The sequence below is a fragment of the Nematostella vectensis genome, chromosome 15 (genome assembly GCF_932526225.1).
Source record: "Nematostella vectensis chromosome 15, jaNemVect1.1, whole genome shotgun sequence".
Classification (NCBI taxonomy): domain Eukaryota; kingdom Metazoa; phylum Cnidaria; class Anthozoa; order Actiniaria; family Edwardsiidae; genus Nematostella; species Nematostella vectensis.
The window spans coordinates 2,280,766-2,296,654 of record NC_064048.1 but is presented as its reverse complement, the minus strand read 5'-3'; the positions used below and the strand labels follow the sequence as shown (position 1 = coordinate 2,296,654).

Sequence of the window (15,889 nt, the reverse complement as noted above, 5' to 3'; positions counted from 1 at the left end):
CTACTAGTAGTACTCTACTAACATCTCCAATCCCAACCCTTCCCCTACTAGTGGTACCCTACAAACATCCTCAATCCCAACCCTTCCCCTACTAGTAGTACCCTACTGACATCCCCAATCCCAACCCTTCCCCTACTAGTGGTACCCTACAAACATCCTCAATCCCAACCCTTCCCCTACTAGTAGTACTCTACTAACATCCCCAATCCCAACCCTTCCCCTACTAGTAGTACTCTACTAACATCCCCAATCCCAACCCTTCCCCTACTAGTACTACTCTACTAACATCCCCAATCCCAACCCTTCCACTACTAGTTGTACTCTACTAACATCCCCAATCCCAACCCTTACCCTACTAGTAGTACCCTACTAACATCCCCAATCCCAACCCTTCTCCTACTAGTAGTACCCTACTAACATCCCCAATCCCAACCCTTCCCCTACTAGTAGTACTCTACTAACATCCCCAATCCCAACCCTTACCCTACTAGTAGTACTCTACTAACATCCCCAATCCCAACCCTTCCCCTACTAGTTGTACTCTACTAACATCCCCAATCCCAACCCTTCCACTACTAGTAGTACCCTACTGACATCCCCAATCCCAACCCTTCCCCTACTAGTAGTACCCTACTAACATCACCAATCCCAACCCTTCCCCTACTAGTAGTACTCTACTAACATCCCCAATCCCAACCCTTCCCCTACTAGCAGTACCCTACTAACATCCTCAATCCCAACCCTTCCCTTACTAGTAGTACCCTACTAACATCCCCAATCCCAACCCTTCCCCTACTAGTAGTACCCTACTAGCATCCCCAATCCCAACCTTTCCCCTACTAGTAGTACTCTACTAACATCCCCAATCCCAACCCTTCCCCTACTAGTAGTACCCTACTAACATCCTCAATCCCAACCCTTCCCTTACTAGTAGTACCCTACTAACATCCCCAATCCCAACCCTTCCCCTACTAGTAGTACCCTACTAGCATCCCCAATCCCAACCTTTCCCCTACTAGTAGTACTCTACTAACATCCCCAATCTCAACCCTTCCCCTACTAGTGGTACCCTACTAACATCCCCAATCCCAACCCTTCCCCTACTAGTAGTACCCAACTAACATCCCCAATCCCAACCCTTCCCCTACTAGTAGTACTCTACTAACATCCCCAATCCCGACCCTTCCCCTACTAGTACTACTCTACTAACATCCCCAATCCCAACCCTTCCACTACTAGTAGTACCCTACTGACATCCCCAATCCCAACCCTTCCCCTACTAGTAGTACCCTACTAACATCACCAATCCCAACCCTTCCCCTACTAGTAGTACTCTACTAACATCCCCAATCCCAATCCTTCCACTACTAGTTGTACTCTACTAACATCCCCAATCCCAACCCTTCCACTACTAGTAGTACCCTACTGACATCCCCAATCCCAACCCTTCCCCTACTAGTAGTACCCTACTAACATCACCAATCCCAACCCTTCCCCTACTAGTAGTACTCTACTAACATCCCCAATCCCAACCCTTCCCCTACTAGCAGTACCCTACTAACATCCTCAATCCCAACCCTTCCCTTACTAGTAGTACCCTACTAACATCCCCAATCCCAACCCTTCCCCTACTAGTAGTACCCTACTAGCATCCCCAATCCCAACCTTTCCCCTACTAGTAGTACTCTACTAACATCCCCAATCCCAACCCTTCCCCTACTAGTAGTACCCTACAAACATCCTCAATCCCAACCCTTCCCTTACTAGTAGTACCCTACTAACATCCCCAATCCCAACCCTTCCCCTACTAGTAGTACCCTACTAGCATCCCCAATCCCAACCCTTCCCCTACTAGTAGTACCCTACTAGCATCCCCAATCCCAACCTTTCCCCTACTAGTAGTACTCTACTAACATCCCCAATCCCAACCCTTCCCCTACTAGTGGTACCCTACTAACATCCCCAATCCCAACCCTTCCCCTACTAGTAGTACCCTACTAACATCCCCAATCCCAACCCTTCCCCTACTAGTAGTACCCTACTAACATCCCCAATCCCAACCCTTCCCCTACTAGTAGTACCCTACTAATATCCTCAATCCCAACCCTTCCCCTACTAGTAGTACTCTACTAACATCCCCAATCCCAACCCTTCCCCTACTAGTAGTACCCTACTAACATCCCCAATCCCAACCCTTCCCCTACTAGTAGTACCCTACTAATATCCTCAATCCCAACCCTTCCCCTACTAGTAGTACTCTACTAACATCCCCAATCCCAACCCTTCCCCTACTAGTAGTACTCTACTAACATCCCCAATCCCAACCCTTCCCCTACTATTAGTACCCTACTAACATCCCCAATCCCAACCCTTCCCCTACTAGTAGTACCCTACTAACATCCCCAATCCCAACCCTTCCCCTACTAGTAGTACCCTACTAACATCCCAAATCCCAACCCTTCCCCTACTAGTAGTACTCTACTAACATCCCCAATCCCAACCCTTCCCCTACTAGTAGTACCCTACTAACATCCTCAATCCCAACCCTTCCCCTACTAGTAGTACCCTACTAACATCCTCAATCCCAACCCTTCCCCTACTAGTAGTACCCTACTAACATCCCCAATCCCAACCCTTCCCCTACTAGTAGTACTCTACTAACATCCCCAATCCCAACCCTTCCCTTACTAGTAGTACCCTACTAACATCCCCAATCCCAACCCTTCCCCTACTAGTAGTACTCTACTAACATCCCCAATCCCAACCCTTCCCCTACTAGTAGTACTCTACTAACATCCCCAATCCCAACCCTTCCCCTACTAGTAGTACTCTACTAACATCCCCAATCCCAAACCTTCCCCTACTAGTAGTACCCTACTAACATCCCCAATCCCAACCCTTCCCCTACTAGTAGTACCCTACTAATATCCTCAATCCCAACCCTTCCCCTACTAGTAGTACCCTACTAACATCCTCAATCCCAACCCTTCCCCTACTAGTGGTACCCTACTAACATCCTCAATCCCAACCCTTCCCCTACTAGTAGTACCCTACTAACATCCCCAATCCCAACCCTTCCCCTACTAGTAGTACTCTACTAACATCCCCAATCCCAACCCTTCCCCTACTAGTAGTACCCTACTGACATCCCCAATCCCAACCCTTCCCCTACTAGTAGTACCCTACTAACATCCCCAATCCCAACCTTTCCCCTACTAGTAGTACCCTACTAACATCCTCAATCCCAACCCTTCCCCTACTAGCAGTACTCTACTAACATCCCCAATCCCAACCCTTCCCCTACTAGTAGTACTCTACTAACATCCCCAATCCCAACCCTTCCCCTACTAGTAGTACCCTACTAACATCCCCAATCCCAACCCTTCCCCTACTAGTAGTACTCTACTAACATCCCCAATCCCAACCCTTCCCCTACTAGTAGTACTCTACTAACATCCCCAATCCCAACCCTTCCCCTACTAGTAGTACCCTTCTAACATCCCCAATCCCAACCCTTCCCCTACTAGTAGTACCCTACTAACATCCCCAATCCCAACCCTTCCCCTACTAGTAGTACCCTACTAACATCACTAATCCCAACCCTTCCCCTACTAGTAGTACTCTACTAACATCCCCAATCCCAACCCTTCCCCTACTAGTAGTACCCTACTAACATCCCCAATCCCAACCCTTCCCCTACTAGTAGTACCCTACTAACATCCCCAATCCCAACCCTTCCCCTACTAGTAGTACTCTACTAACATCCCCAATCCCAACCCTTCCCCTACTAGTAGTACTCTACTAACATCCCCAATCCCAACCCTTCCCTTACTAGTAGTACCCTACTAACATCCCCAATCCCAACCCTTCCCTTACTAGTAGTACCCTACTAACATCCCCAATCCCAACCCTTCCCCTACTAGTGGTACCCTACTAACATCCTCAATCCCAACCCTTCCCCTACTAGTGGTACCCTACTAACATCCCCAATCCCAACCCTTCCCCTACTAGTGGTACCCTACTAACATCCTCAATCCCAACCCTTCCCCTACTAGTGGTACCCTACTAACATCCTCAATCCCAACCCTTCCCCTACTAGTAGTACTCTACTAACATCACCAATCCCAACCCTTCCCCTACTAGTAGTACCCTACTAACATCCTCAATCCCAACCCTTCCCCTACTAGTAGTACCCTACTAACATCCCCAATCCCAACCCTTCCCTTACTAGTAGTACCCTACTAACATCCCCAATCCCAACCCTTCCCCTACTAGTGGTACCCTACTAACATCCTCAATCCCAACCCTTTCCCTACTAGTAGTACCCTACTAACATCCCCAATCCCAACCCTTCCCCTACTAGTAGTACCCTACTAACATCCTCAATCCCAACCCTTCCCCTACTAGTAGTACTCTACTAGCATCCACAATCCCAACACTTCCCCTACAAGTAGTATCCTACTAACATCCCCAATCCCAACCCTTCCCCTACAAGTAGTACCCTACTAACATCTCCAATCCCAACCCTTCCCCTACTAGTGGTACCCTACTAACATCCTCAATCCCAACCCTTCCCCTACTAGTAGTACTCTACCAACATCCCCAATCCCAACCCTTCCCCTACTAGTAGTACCCTACTGACATCCCCAATCCCAACCCTTCCCCTACTAGTAGTACCCTACTGACATCCCCAATCCCAACCCTTCCCCTACTAGCAGTACTCTACTAACATCCCCAATCCCAACCCTTCCCCTACTAGTAGTACCCTACTGACATCCCCAATCCCAACCCTTCCCCTACTAGCATCACCAATCCCAGCCCTTCCCCTACTAGTAGTACCCTACTGACATCCCCAATCCCAACCCTTCCCCTACTAGTAGTACTCTACTAACATCCCCAATCCCAACCCTTCCCCTACTAGTAGTACTCTACTAACATCCCCAATCCCAACCCTTCCCCTACTAGTAGTACTCTACTAACATCCCCAATCCCAACCCTTCCCCTACTAGTAGTACCCTTCTAACATCCCCAATCCCAACCCTTCCCCTACTAGTAGTATCCTACTAACATCCCCAATCCCAACCCTTCACCTACTAGTAGTACCCTACTAGCATCCTCAATCCCAACCCTTCCCTTACTAGTAGTACTCTACTAACATCCCCAATCCCAACCCTTCCCCTACTAGTAGTACCCTACTAACATCCCCAATCCCAACCCTTCCCCTACTAGTAGTACTACTAACATCCCCAATCCCAACCCTTCCCCTACTAGTAGTACCCTACTAGCATCCTCAATCCCAACCCTTCCCTTACTAGTAGTACTCTACTAACATCCCCAATCCCAACCCCTCCCCTACTAGTAGTACCCTACTAACATCCCCAATCCCAACCCTTCCCCTACTAGTAGTACCCTACTAACATCCCCAATCCCAACCCTTCCCCTACAAGTAGTACCCTACTAGCATCACCAATCCCAACCCTTCCCCTACTAGTAGTACCTTACTAACATCCCCAATCCCAACCCTTCCCCTACTAGTAGTACTCTACTAACATCCCCAATCCCAACCCTTCCCCTACTAGTAGTACTCTACTAACATCCCCAATCCCAACCCTTCCACTACTAGTAGTACCCTACTAACATCCCCAATCCCAACCCTTCCCCTACTAGTAGTACCCTACTAACATCCCCAATCCCAACCCTTCCCCTACTAGTAGTACCCTACTAACATCCCCAATCCCAACCCTTCCCCTACAAGTAGTACCCTACTAGCATCACCAATCCCAACCCTTCCCCTACTAGTAGTACCTTACTAACATCCCCAATCCCAACCCTTCCCCTACTAGTAGTACTCTACTAACATCCCCAATCCCAACCCTTCCACTACTAGTAGTACCCTACTAGCATCACCAATCCCAACCCTTCCCCTACTAGTAGTACCTTACTAACATCCCCAATCCCAACCCTTCCCCTACTAGTACTACTCTACTAACATCCCCAATCCCAACCCTTCCCCTACTAGTAGTACTCTACTAACATCCCCAATCCCAACCCTTCCCCTACTAGTAGTACCCTACTGACATCCCCAATCCCAACCCTTCCCCTACTAGTAGTACCCTACTAACATCCCCAATCCCAACCCTTCCCCTACTAGTAGTACCCTACTGACATCCCCAATCCCAACCCTTCCCCTACTAGTAGTACTGTACTAACATCCCCAATCCCAACCCTTCCCCTACTAGTAGTACTCTACTAACATCCCCAATCCCAACCCTTCCCCTACTAGTAGTACTCTACTAACATCCCCAATCCCAACCCTTCCCCTACTAGTACTACTCTACTAACATCCCCAATCCCAACCCTTCCACTACTAGTAGTACCCTACTAACATCCCCAATCCCAACCCTTCCCCTACTAGTAGTACTCTACTAACATCCCCAATCCCAACCCTTCCCCTACTAGTAGTACTCTACTAACATCCCCAATCCCAACCCTTCCCCTACTAGTAGTACCCTTCTAACATCCCCAATCCCAACCCTTCCCCTACTAGTAGTACCCTACTAACATCCCCAATCCCAACCCTTCCCCTACTAGTAGTATCCTACTAACATCCCCAATCCCAACCCTTCCCCTACTAGTAGTACCCTACTAACATCCCCAATCCCAACCCTTCACCTACTAGTAGTACCCTACTAACATCAACAATCCCAACCCTTCCCCTACTAGTAGTACTCTACTAACATCCCCAATCCCAGCCCTTCCCCTACTAGTAGTACCCTACTAACATCCTCAATCCCAACCCTTCCCCTACTAGTGGTACCCTACTAACATCCTCAATCCCAACCCTTCCCCTACTAGTAGTACCCTACTGACATCCCCAATCCAAACCCTTCCCCTACTAGTAGTACTCTACTAACATCCTCAATCCCAACCCTTCCCTTACTAGTAGTACTCTACTAACATCCCCAATCCCAACCCTTCCCCTACTAGTAGTACCCTACTAACATCCCCAATCCCAACCCTTCCCCTACTAGTAGTACTACTAACATCCCCAATCCCAACCCTTCCCCTACTAGTAGTACCCTACTAACATCCCCAATCCCAACCCTTCCCCTACAAGTAGTACCCTACTAGCATCACCAATCCCAACCCTTCCCCTACTAGTAGTACCCTACTAACATCCCCAATCCCAACCCTTCCCCTACTAGTACTACTCTACTAACATCCCCAATCCCAACCCTTCCCCTACTAGTAGTACTCTACTAACATCCCCAATCCCAACCCTTCCCCTACTAGTAGTACTCTACTAACATCCCCAATCCCAGCCCTTCCCCTACTAGTAGTACCCTACTAACATCCTCAATCCCAACCCTTCCCCTACTAGTAGTACCCTACTAACATCCCCAATCCCAACCCTTCCCCTACAAGTAGTACCCTACTAACATCCCCAATCCCAACCCTTCCCCTACTAGTAGTACCCTTCTAACATCCCCAATCCCAACCCTTCCCCTACTAGTAGTACCCTACTAACATCCTCAATCCCAACCCTTCCCCTACTAGTGGTACCCTACTAACATCCTCAATCCCAACCCTTCCCCTACTAGTAGTACCCTACTGACATCCCCAATCCCAACCCTTCCCCTACTAGTAGTACTCTACTAACATCCCCAATCCCAACCCTTCCCCTACTAGTAGTACCCTACTAACATCCTCAATCCCAACCCTTCCCCTACTAGTAGTACCCTACTAACATCCTCAATCCCAACCCTTTCCCTACTAGTAGTACTCTACTAACATCCCCAATCCCAACCCTTCCCCTACTAGTAGTACTCTACTAACATCCCCAATCCCAACCCTTCCCCTACTAGTAGAACCTTACTAGCATCACCAATCCCAGCCCTTCCCCTACTAGTAGTACTCTACTAACATCACCAATCCCAACCCTTCCCCTACTAGTAGTACTCTACTAACATCCCCAATCCCAACCCTTCCCCTACTAGTAGTACTCTACTAACATCCCCAATCCCAACCCTTCCCCTACTAGTAGTACTCTACTAACATCCCCAATCCCAACCCTTCCCCTACTAGTACTACTCTACTAACATCCCCAATCCCAACCCTTCCCCTACTAGTAGTACCCTACTAACATCACTAATCCCAACCCTTCCCCTACTAGTAGTACTCTACTAACATCCCCAATCCCAACCCTTCCCCTACTAGTAGTACCCTACTAACATCCCCAATCCCAGTCCTTTCCCTACTAGTAGAACCCTACTATTCTCAATCCCAACCCTTCCCCTACTAGTTGTACTCTACTAACATCCCCAATCCCAACCCTTCACCTACTAGTAGTACCCTACTAACATCCCCAATCCCAACCCTTCCCTTACTAGTAGTACCCTACTAGCATCCCCAATCCCAACCCTTCCCTTACTAGTAGTACCCTACTAACATCCCCAATCCCAACCCTTCACCTACTAGTAGTACTCTACCAATATCCCCAGTCCCTGAATGGGAAATTAATAAGACTGGTCCAAGATGTGTTTTAAGTTATAAGGCAATTTTATTGACAAGATGCCCCCCAAAAAATTGCCAAATCATATCTACTAATTTTACCTCTGGACAAGTTTCAAAACCATTGCATGGTGTACCTGGATAGGTTCACAATCCAGGGCATAAGGTTCTCTGTTTTGATCTATCAACAAGATTTCCCATAGATCTGAGGGAAGTGCTCCACCATTGTCAACCAAGCCTTGGGTATATTTCTAATTTACAAGGGGGGGTCAACTTTATTATGGCAGGAGTTGCAAACATCACAGGGATTCTTAAGCTTCATATTCTGATATTCCTTGAAACTATAGTATTACCAAATCTTCGCTTGGCCAGTCTTTCTTTGCATTCAGATATATTTCTTACAAAACACTGTGAAAATCTATGTAATGTTACATGGCCGTAGCAGGGGGTGGAGCACTAGGGGCATGCAGCCCCCCCCCCAAATTTAAGGAAATTACCAACAGGGGTGTGGCTGTGCTCCCCAATATTTTCTTAATGTTTCTGTATTGTGCCCCCCCCCCCCCCCCCCCCCATTCTTATGTGGCCTGCTATGGCTCTGTGTTATCAACTTAAGCTCATGTGAATCAAATAGATAAACGAAATGTTAAGAGAGATAATGATATGAACTTAATATTGAAGAGGGTTCTATGCCCTCTGATTCACACTAAAGCATTGATTTATCGTGCTGATTGTCAAATAGTATGCTTCTTGTACCCTTATATTGGCATATCATCAAAAATCGAAGAATTGAACATGGTGTATAGCTGCTGTATCGCTGATGATTAATGTATCAGAATACTCAAAATTTTCATTAATGCAACCATCGCTTAGATGGTATTGAATAAAACCTTGGCTTTCATCTGAGAAGAGTTCCTTTATGTCACAATATAACTGCTTTGGTAACATTTGACCTAGTATATTTTTAGCTTCCTTCTCATCATCTTCTTCATCATAATCACAATCTTCCTTGCCAATATCTCCTTTACTATCAATCTTATAGTTACCTGAATGAAGGCATCTCAAAAGCCAATGTGGATTTAGACTATCTAATACCCCTTGGAGAATCTTTATTTTAAGGCGGTATTGGGCGTATTTAAATGCATGCTCCACAGAAATGATTTCATCACTGTTTTCGTAGATACAGCCAAATTTCTCCCAGATTTCATTAACTGCTTTTTTAATATCTGAGTTCGAAGATTCCTGTCCATTTGAAGTGAGTTTATAGCACTGGTTCAGACGTAAATACATCACATATTTTGACCTCTGTGTGTTGCGCCATGGGAAGCGAGCTCTCTCGGCTTTCAGAAGTTTGTCCTCGTATTCCACGAGATCCCCGATAGGATCCCGAAACCATCTTTCCTTACCAATTTTCAAGCTATTTTTCCACGCGAATTTGACTTTCTCGTACGCGGCCAAATCTTCTGGGATACAATCAGCTCGTTTGGGTAGAAACTTTGCCCAGATTCTGCTACTAGTGAAAATCATCGATTCCTTCCAGTACCGACAAACTTGAGGAAGTCGCCCAAGGTCTTGTAGAGAAAGACAATCAAGTATTTTCCCCAACACAAGATCAGGGAATCCAAAAATCCATTTATCTGTGCTAGCTTTTGTCATCATTCTTGCAAAACAGTCGCTTTGTGCTGTGTTATCCATCCAACAAATTTATACTGAACAATTATATCGCCTATTCGGTAACAATTTATGTTCCGCCCGTGAATATTTCAAGTACTTACTTATCACTCACATTATGACTATTGAAATGATTTAAAAGAAAGAAACAAAAAAAAAAAACAGCAAAAAAACGTAGCTATGATTCACCCATTATTATTGTGCAATTGTAATGCTACGCAGAAACAACAAAGCTGTTCCTAAACCTCCTTGAGGGAGTTTGTTTCCCGTGTTTTCGGCTTCGTCAAACGCGTCCACCATGTTTTTTCAGAAAATGTGCACATGTGCACTTGCAAGGATGAGGAGCAGACACGCTAAATCCACCAGCGTAATCTGGACGTTTTTTCTCTTTTTTTGCGCTGCTCTCTCATTGGAATAACTACAAGGATCTCTGGCTAACATCAAATGGCAGCTATTGGGTACACCCTGACGGAAATCTCGATCAATCTGCACCGGAATGTGAGAGTTTGTTTGTTTTGTCTCCCACTTCTCATTGTTTAACATCGACGCATATTTGCATATTGACGGATGACAATGGTAGTACATTGTTGGCATTCACTTGGCATTTTAATGCACCGGAATCTATTGTACATAGTGATCATTACAAACGACGACAGCCAAGGCAAGCTGTTCAGGTATACTAAGGCACTTCTGACCCAACCCAGAAGCGTTGTGTTACCAAGTGGTTGTGACGGCACATCTGTTGCTAACGATATTGGTAATTATTTTATTCCATTCCCAGAAATAAGAGACAACATGGCCGTCACGCATGCGTAATAGTGCACATACAATGTCAAAATGGCTGCCATTTATTATAAGGAAATGTGGGGAGACATCACAATTTATCAAATTTTCTCGTTTCAGAGATTTTGGGCTCACGATGCAGGACCCGAAAAAAACCCTTGCCATTCGAGTGATACACTTTCCGTTCAGACGATGCCCTCGCTTGAGAGTATACAATCCTCCATACATTCTCTGTAATTTCATTGAAATCGGGCATAAAAGTAGTCGTTTAAAAGGTAGAACTGTTCGCCGCATCACAGGTGCAGGACTCGAAATTGGTAAATCGACTGTCCTTCTCATCAAATTGGCCAATAAAATAGGCAGTAGTGCCTTCCAATCTTGTTCCCGAAGAAATAACATTTGATGTAGTTATGCCTAGTTCAGGAACCATTATTGTTGTCTTTAAGACACAGACTGAAGCAAGGAAAACGGTGCGCTCCGCAAGAACAACTTCTCTTCGTTCGTCCGTGCTCCATTTTGTTTTAAACGGCCCCACGGCTTTCTGGGATAGACACAGGGGAACCATAAAGCCTTTCTAAAATACATTTTTTTTTTTTTTTTTATTTGCGCATATAATGTTTTCCAACCTCAGCAAGACTGCCGCACTTCCATTATCATTGGACGTATCAAATCAGAGATGCCCCTTGCACGTTTAAATACCGCTAATACTACTTTTATTTGGAATTTATTCAACCTGATTAAAAACTTCTAGTGTAACAACAAAAGGGAAGCCCCTGTGCTGGCCGGAATCTCGTTTTTATTTGTGATACCGCTGTTATTCTTCGCGGGCCTAGCAAAATGTGAGCCCAGAGAAACCGCTGGCTAATGTCCCTTATTTCTGGGAATGAGAAAGTTAGCACTATCCATGAGGCGATGGGAGTAGTGTTGAATGACGTAGAGCCATCTGATTGCCATGAAGATCCTACGAACTCTACTTTCTCCTTCAGCCGTTTCAAAGATCTGACAACATTAACCGAAGCTCTAAGAAATCTTGCCCCCTAGACCCGATGCCGATAAGTTTGGTTTTCCAATGTCTTGATGAATAAATTCCTGTAATCACGTCTATGATCAATATCTCTTTAGTCAGGTTCTTTTGCCGATGAGTAGGATGGCCTGGTCATCAACCCCCTGCTAAAGAATGCAGGCCTTTAGCAAACCAAAGCCAATCTTCGCCCTGTCAGCAGCTTGGCTTATGTCTCTAAACTGAATGAAACCGCTGCGGCTCTTCAGCTACAAGACCATATGCATCGACATGGCCTCTAACCAATGCGTTCCAGTCCTCGTATCGGAAAAACCATAGCACCATGACGGCTCTCCTGAGAGTTCGCAATGACAAATCTTCTTAGCATATACAGACAGCAGACCACCTTGCTGGTGCTGCTTGATTTCAGTTCCGCCTTTCAACCACTGCACACTGCTTCATCGCCTACAGAATCGGCTCGGAGTGAACGAAACCGCTCTTGTTGGTTCAGGTCTTACCTGTCAGGACGCACACAACGCCCGTGCGAGGTGGACTAGGAAAATCCTAGGATAACCTAGGAATATCCTAGGATTTTATTCCTAGGAATTCCTAGGAAATCCTAAGAAAAACCTAGGAATGAGGTGTGAAATTTCACGGTAAATTGGGACAAAACAAACAAGAGTTTCCTAAGATTTTCCTAGGAAATTCTTAAGATTTTCTTAGGAATTCCTAGGAAGAAAATTGCTTGTAAACCCTAAGAATTCCTAGGATTTTCCTAGGATTGCAATATAGAATTTCAGAGGAAATGATAAACACTAAACCACATACAATGAAAACATTCAAGATTCTTTTTATTCAAAGTTTAGGTGCATCACATTTTCTTGCAGGTTAATTGTAAATACAAACATACATTAGAACTCATATAAACAAGACTATTGTCTATTTGTGCAAAATCTTGGACTTAGAAAACCAGTCCCATGTATTCCAGCACAACTAATATATGTGGGTCCCGTTTGGATGAGTTTCATGTTTAAAATAATCTAACCTCATTCAAGCAACCCTAGTGCCTCAGTATAAAACAAAATGGAAGCAAAATGGTATAGGAAAAAAGGATACTAGCTACATTATAATAGGCATCTTTGTATAGTCATAGTTTATAACTTTGTATATTCAGATAAGAAGCTAGAAGCCTAAAGCCTATATGCACCATTTAAATTCGAACCCTAGTAGGTTAGCATGAAAAGATAACTAGGTTCTTCATTTGCAGGGTTTTACTGTGATCAGAATATTAAAAATAACAACTTATCTGGACAAGGACCAATATTGATTTTCACGCATTGATACGTTCCTTGTACCTCAAATTTCTTTCTTTTCTGGCTTTGCAACTCGGGCACATTTTGCTATCTCTATCAAAATGTCCTGCAAAGATATTAAGAGAAACACATAAGAAGGTAGTAGTGTTAAGAAGAAAAGAATAACAAAACACATCTAGTTCGAAAAGTCCGCTCACATACGATGATTCTATGCTAAAGTTGGTCGCAGAAATCACATTTATTATTGATCATATTACATTATAAAGCCCATTGCACACTAACCTTTCACTGCAATCCATGTTCTGCTCATCAAGTCCATTAAATAGGTGAATTTCGCGTAGAAAAGACGGGAGTAAACGGCTATCCGTTTGGAAGTTATGATAATGGCGTTCGTTCGACCGTTATGGTTTTGCGCCTTGGGCCCAAGCCCCTCTCGGCCCGGTACATTTTCATTTTACGGTCTTCTCTCTGCAAAGCGGGACTTCTTTTCTTATAATCTCAAGAAGCATTTCTATTAGAAACAATATATATTATGTCTAAATCAGATCTAAGATTTTAAAACAATTATCACCCTTCTTATCTTTCTTTACAATGTAGTACTAATTCTGAAAAAAAGTACGCCTCATAAAACTCGTGTTCGAGTCCAATGCCTGTCTTTGATTACGTTTCTTATTGTTGTAGTATAGCTTACAAAAGTGTGCTGAGGTCTGTTCTTGTGATAAAAATGTTCTTTTAGGATTTCCTAAGAATTTCCTACGAGTTCCTAAATATTTTAGAATGCTTCAAATCTTCTTCTTAAGAATTCCTAAGATTTCCTAATCCCAATTATTCTGATTTTCTGGTCTACTGCTTATACTAGGAAATCCTAGGAATTCTTAGGAAGTTTAATTATATTTTGTTAACACCTTTAGATCAAACTTAGGAAATCTTAGGAAATTCCTAGGAATACCTAGGAATTCCTAAAAACCTAGGAATCCATCTCGCACGGGCGTGTCTTGAAGCCAATGTTTCAAGGAAGTTTCACCTATCCTCCGGTCCGGGCTCTTGTCTAGGACCACTGTTGTTCAATGTGTACGTAAGCAGTTTGCTTGAGGTTATCGATAAGCATCTACCTATGGCGCACTCCTATGCCGATGATTTCCAGTTATATCTGTCGTTCAGTCCCTCTGATACGTCAAGCCAAGAGAAAGCTATGGAATCCATGCAGAACTGCATCGCCGACGTCAAATTATGGGCGCGTAAACGACAAGAAAACATAATTCATGATTGTCGGGACTCGACAGCAACTGCTAAAGGTTAAGGGCCTGTTTACATGGAGATAGGGTCACCCTCCTAGTAGGGTCACCCTACCAGGAGGGTTACCCCACTCTATTGTTTTTTGTGGTTGTGTTTACATGGATACATGTCAGATAGGGTGACCCTAGGGGTAGGGTGACCCTATCTACCAGCTAGGGTGACCCTACCAGGAGAGCCAACTTTTTGCCATGTAAACGCGCTAGTAGGGTGACCCTAGGGGTAGGGCTATCTATAATTGCATCAAATGACGTCAAGTTACGTAGTTCCGCGCTCTAATTTCCGCGCCAAATCAAGCATACAACAAAATGGCGTCTCGTCAGTATCAACCGGGCGAGTATTTCCGAAGATTCCAAGCCGAGAATATTGCGAATGAGCAGCAAAGTAGTGAGAAGGATCGACAATAAGAGGCCATAGCATTGGAAAACAGAAGCTATTGACGCTAAAGACAGAAAGATCGAGTTCAACGCCAATAGAAAACGTCTTCCCGCCATTTTGTTGTTTACGAAGCTTAGCGACCGAGCCCTAAAGATAGCCCTGCCCCGTGTTAGACCTAGCTTGTCGAGTTCTCATGTAAAAGAGGGCTATATTTTGACCCTCCTGGTAGGGTGACCCTACTAGGAGGGTGACCCTATCTCCATGTAAACAGGCCCTAACATCTCTGGGATAAGCGTAGGTGATGATGTGATAATGAAATCAACACCTGTTAGAAATCTGGGATCCTGGTTTGACGAGACATTCTCAATGACCACACACATCACAAGACCTGTAGTGCGTCGTTTATCCACCTTCATAATATCGAAAAAATACGCAAGTACCTCTCCTTCGAGGCTGCTGAGACATTGTTGCATGCATTCGTCACGAGTCGGGTAGACTATTGTAATAGCTTATTGTATGGCCTACCTGCATACCAACTCAAGAAAGTACAACGAGTCCAAAATGCAGCTGCACGACTTATCCTCTGTGAGAGTAGACGCAGCCACATAACACCTCTCCTTAAGCAGCTACACTGGCTTCCCTTTGAGTTTAGAGTAAAGTTTAAAGTATTATTAACGTATAAGGCTATCCACGGACTCGCACCACAATATTTAAGCGAACTTGTTACAATAAAACCACATTCTGCGTATAATATAAGACCGAACAGTGGAGTTAAGCTCCAACCGCCCAGAATTAAGTTTTTAGTCACTCTCGGTGACCGCTCGTTTGAGTTATCCGCGTCTAAGCTATGGAACAGCCTCCCTCTTGAAATTAGCAATAGTACAAATATTTCAAACTTTAAAACGCAGCTTAAAACTTTCTTATTTAAGGAGGCTTTTAACCT

General features: G+C 44.8%; 1 protein-coding gene across 1 annotated transcript; it reads right to left on the bottom strand.

The window, feature by feature from the left end:
* Positions 1 to 9,252: 9,252 nt before the first annotated feature.
* Positions 9,253 to 13,693, bottom strand: LOC116619244. Its single transcript, XM_048723015.1, has 2 exons — positions 13,558 to 13,693; positions 9,253 to 13,381 (listed from the first exon to the last, which is right to left on the bottom strand). Exon 2 carries the CDS (start codon positions 10,201 to 10,203, stop codon positions 9,283 to 9,285), a length of 921 nt encoding a protein of 306 aa, XP_048578972.1. The 5' UTR covers positions 10,204 to 13,381; positions 13,558 to 13,693; the 3' UTR covers positions 9,253 to 9,282.
* Between the last annotated feature and the right edge of the window lie 2,196 nt (positions 13,694 to 15,889).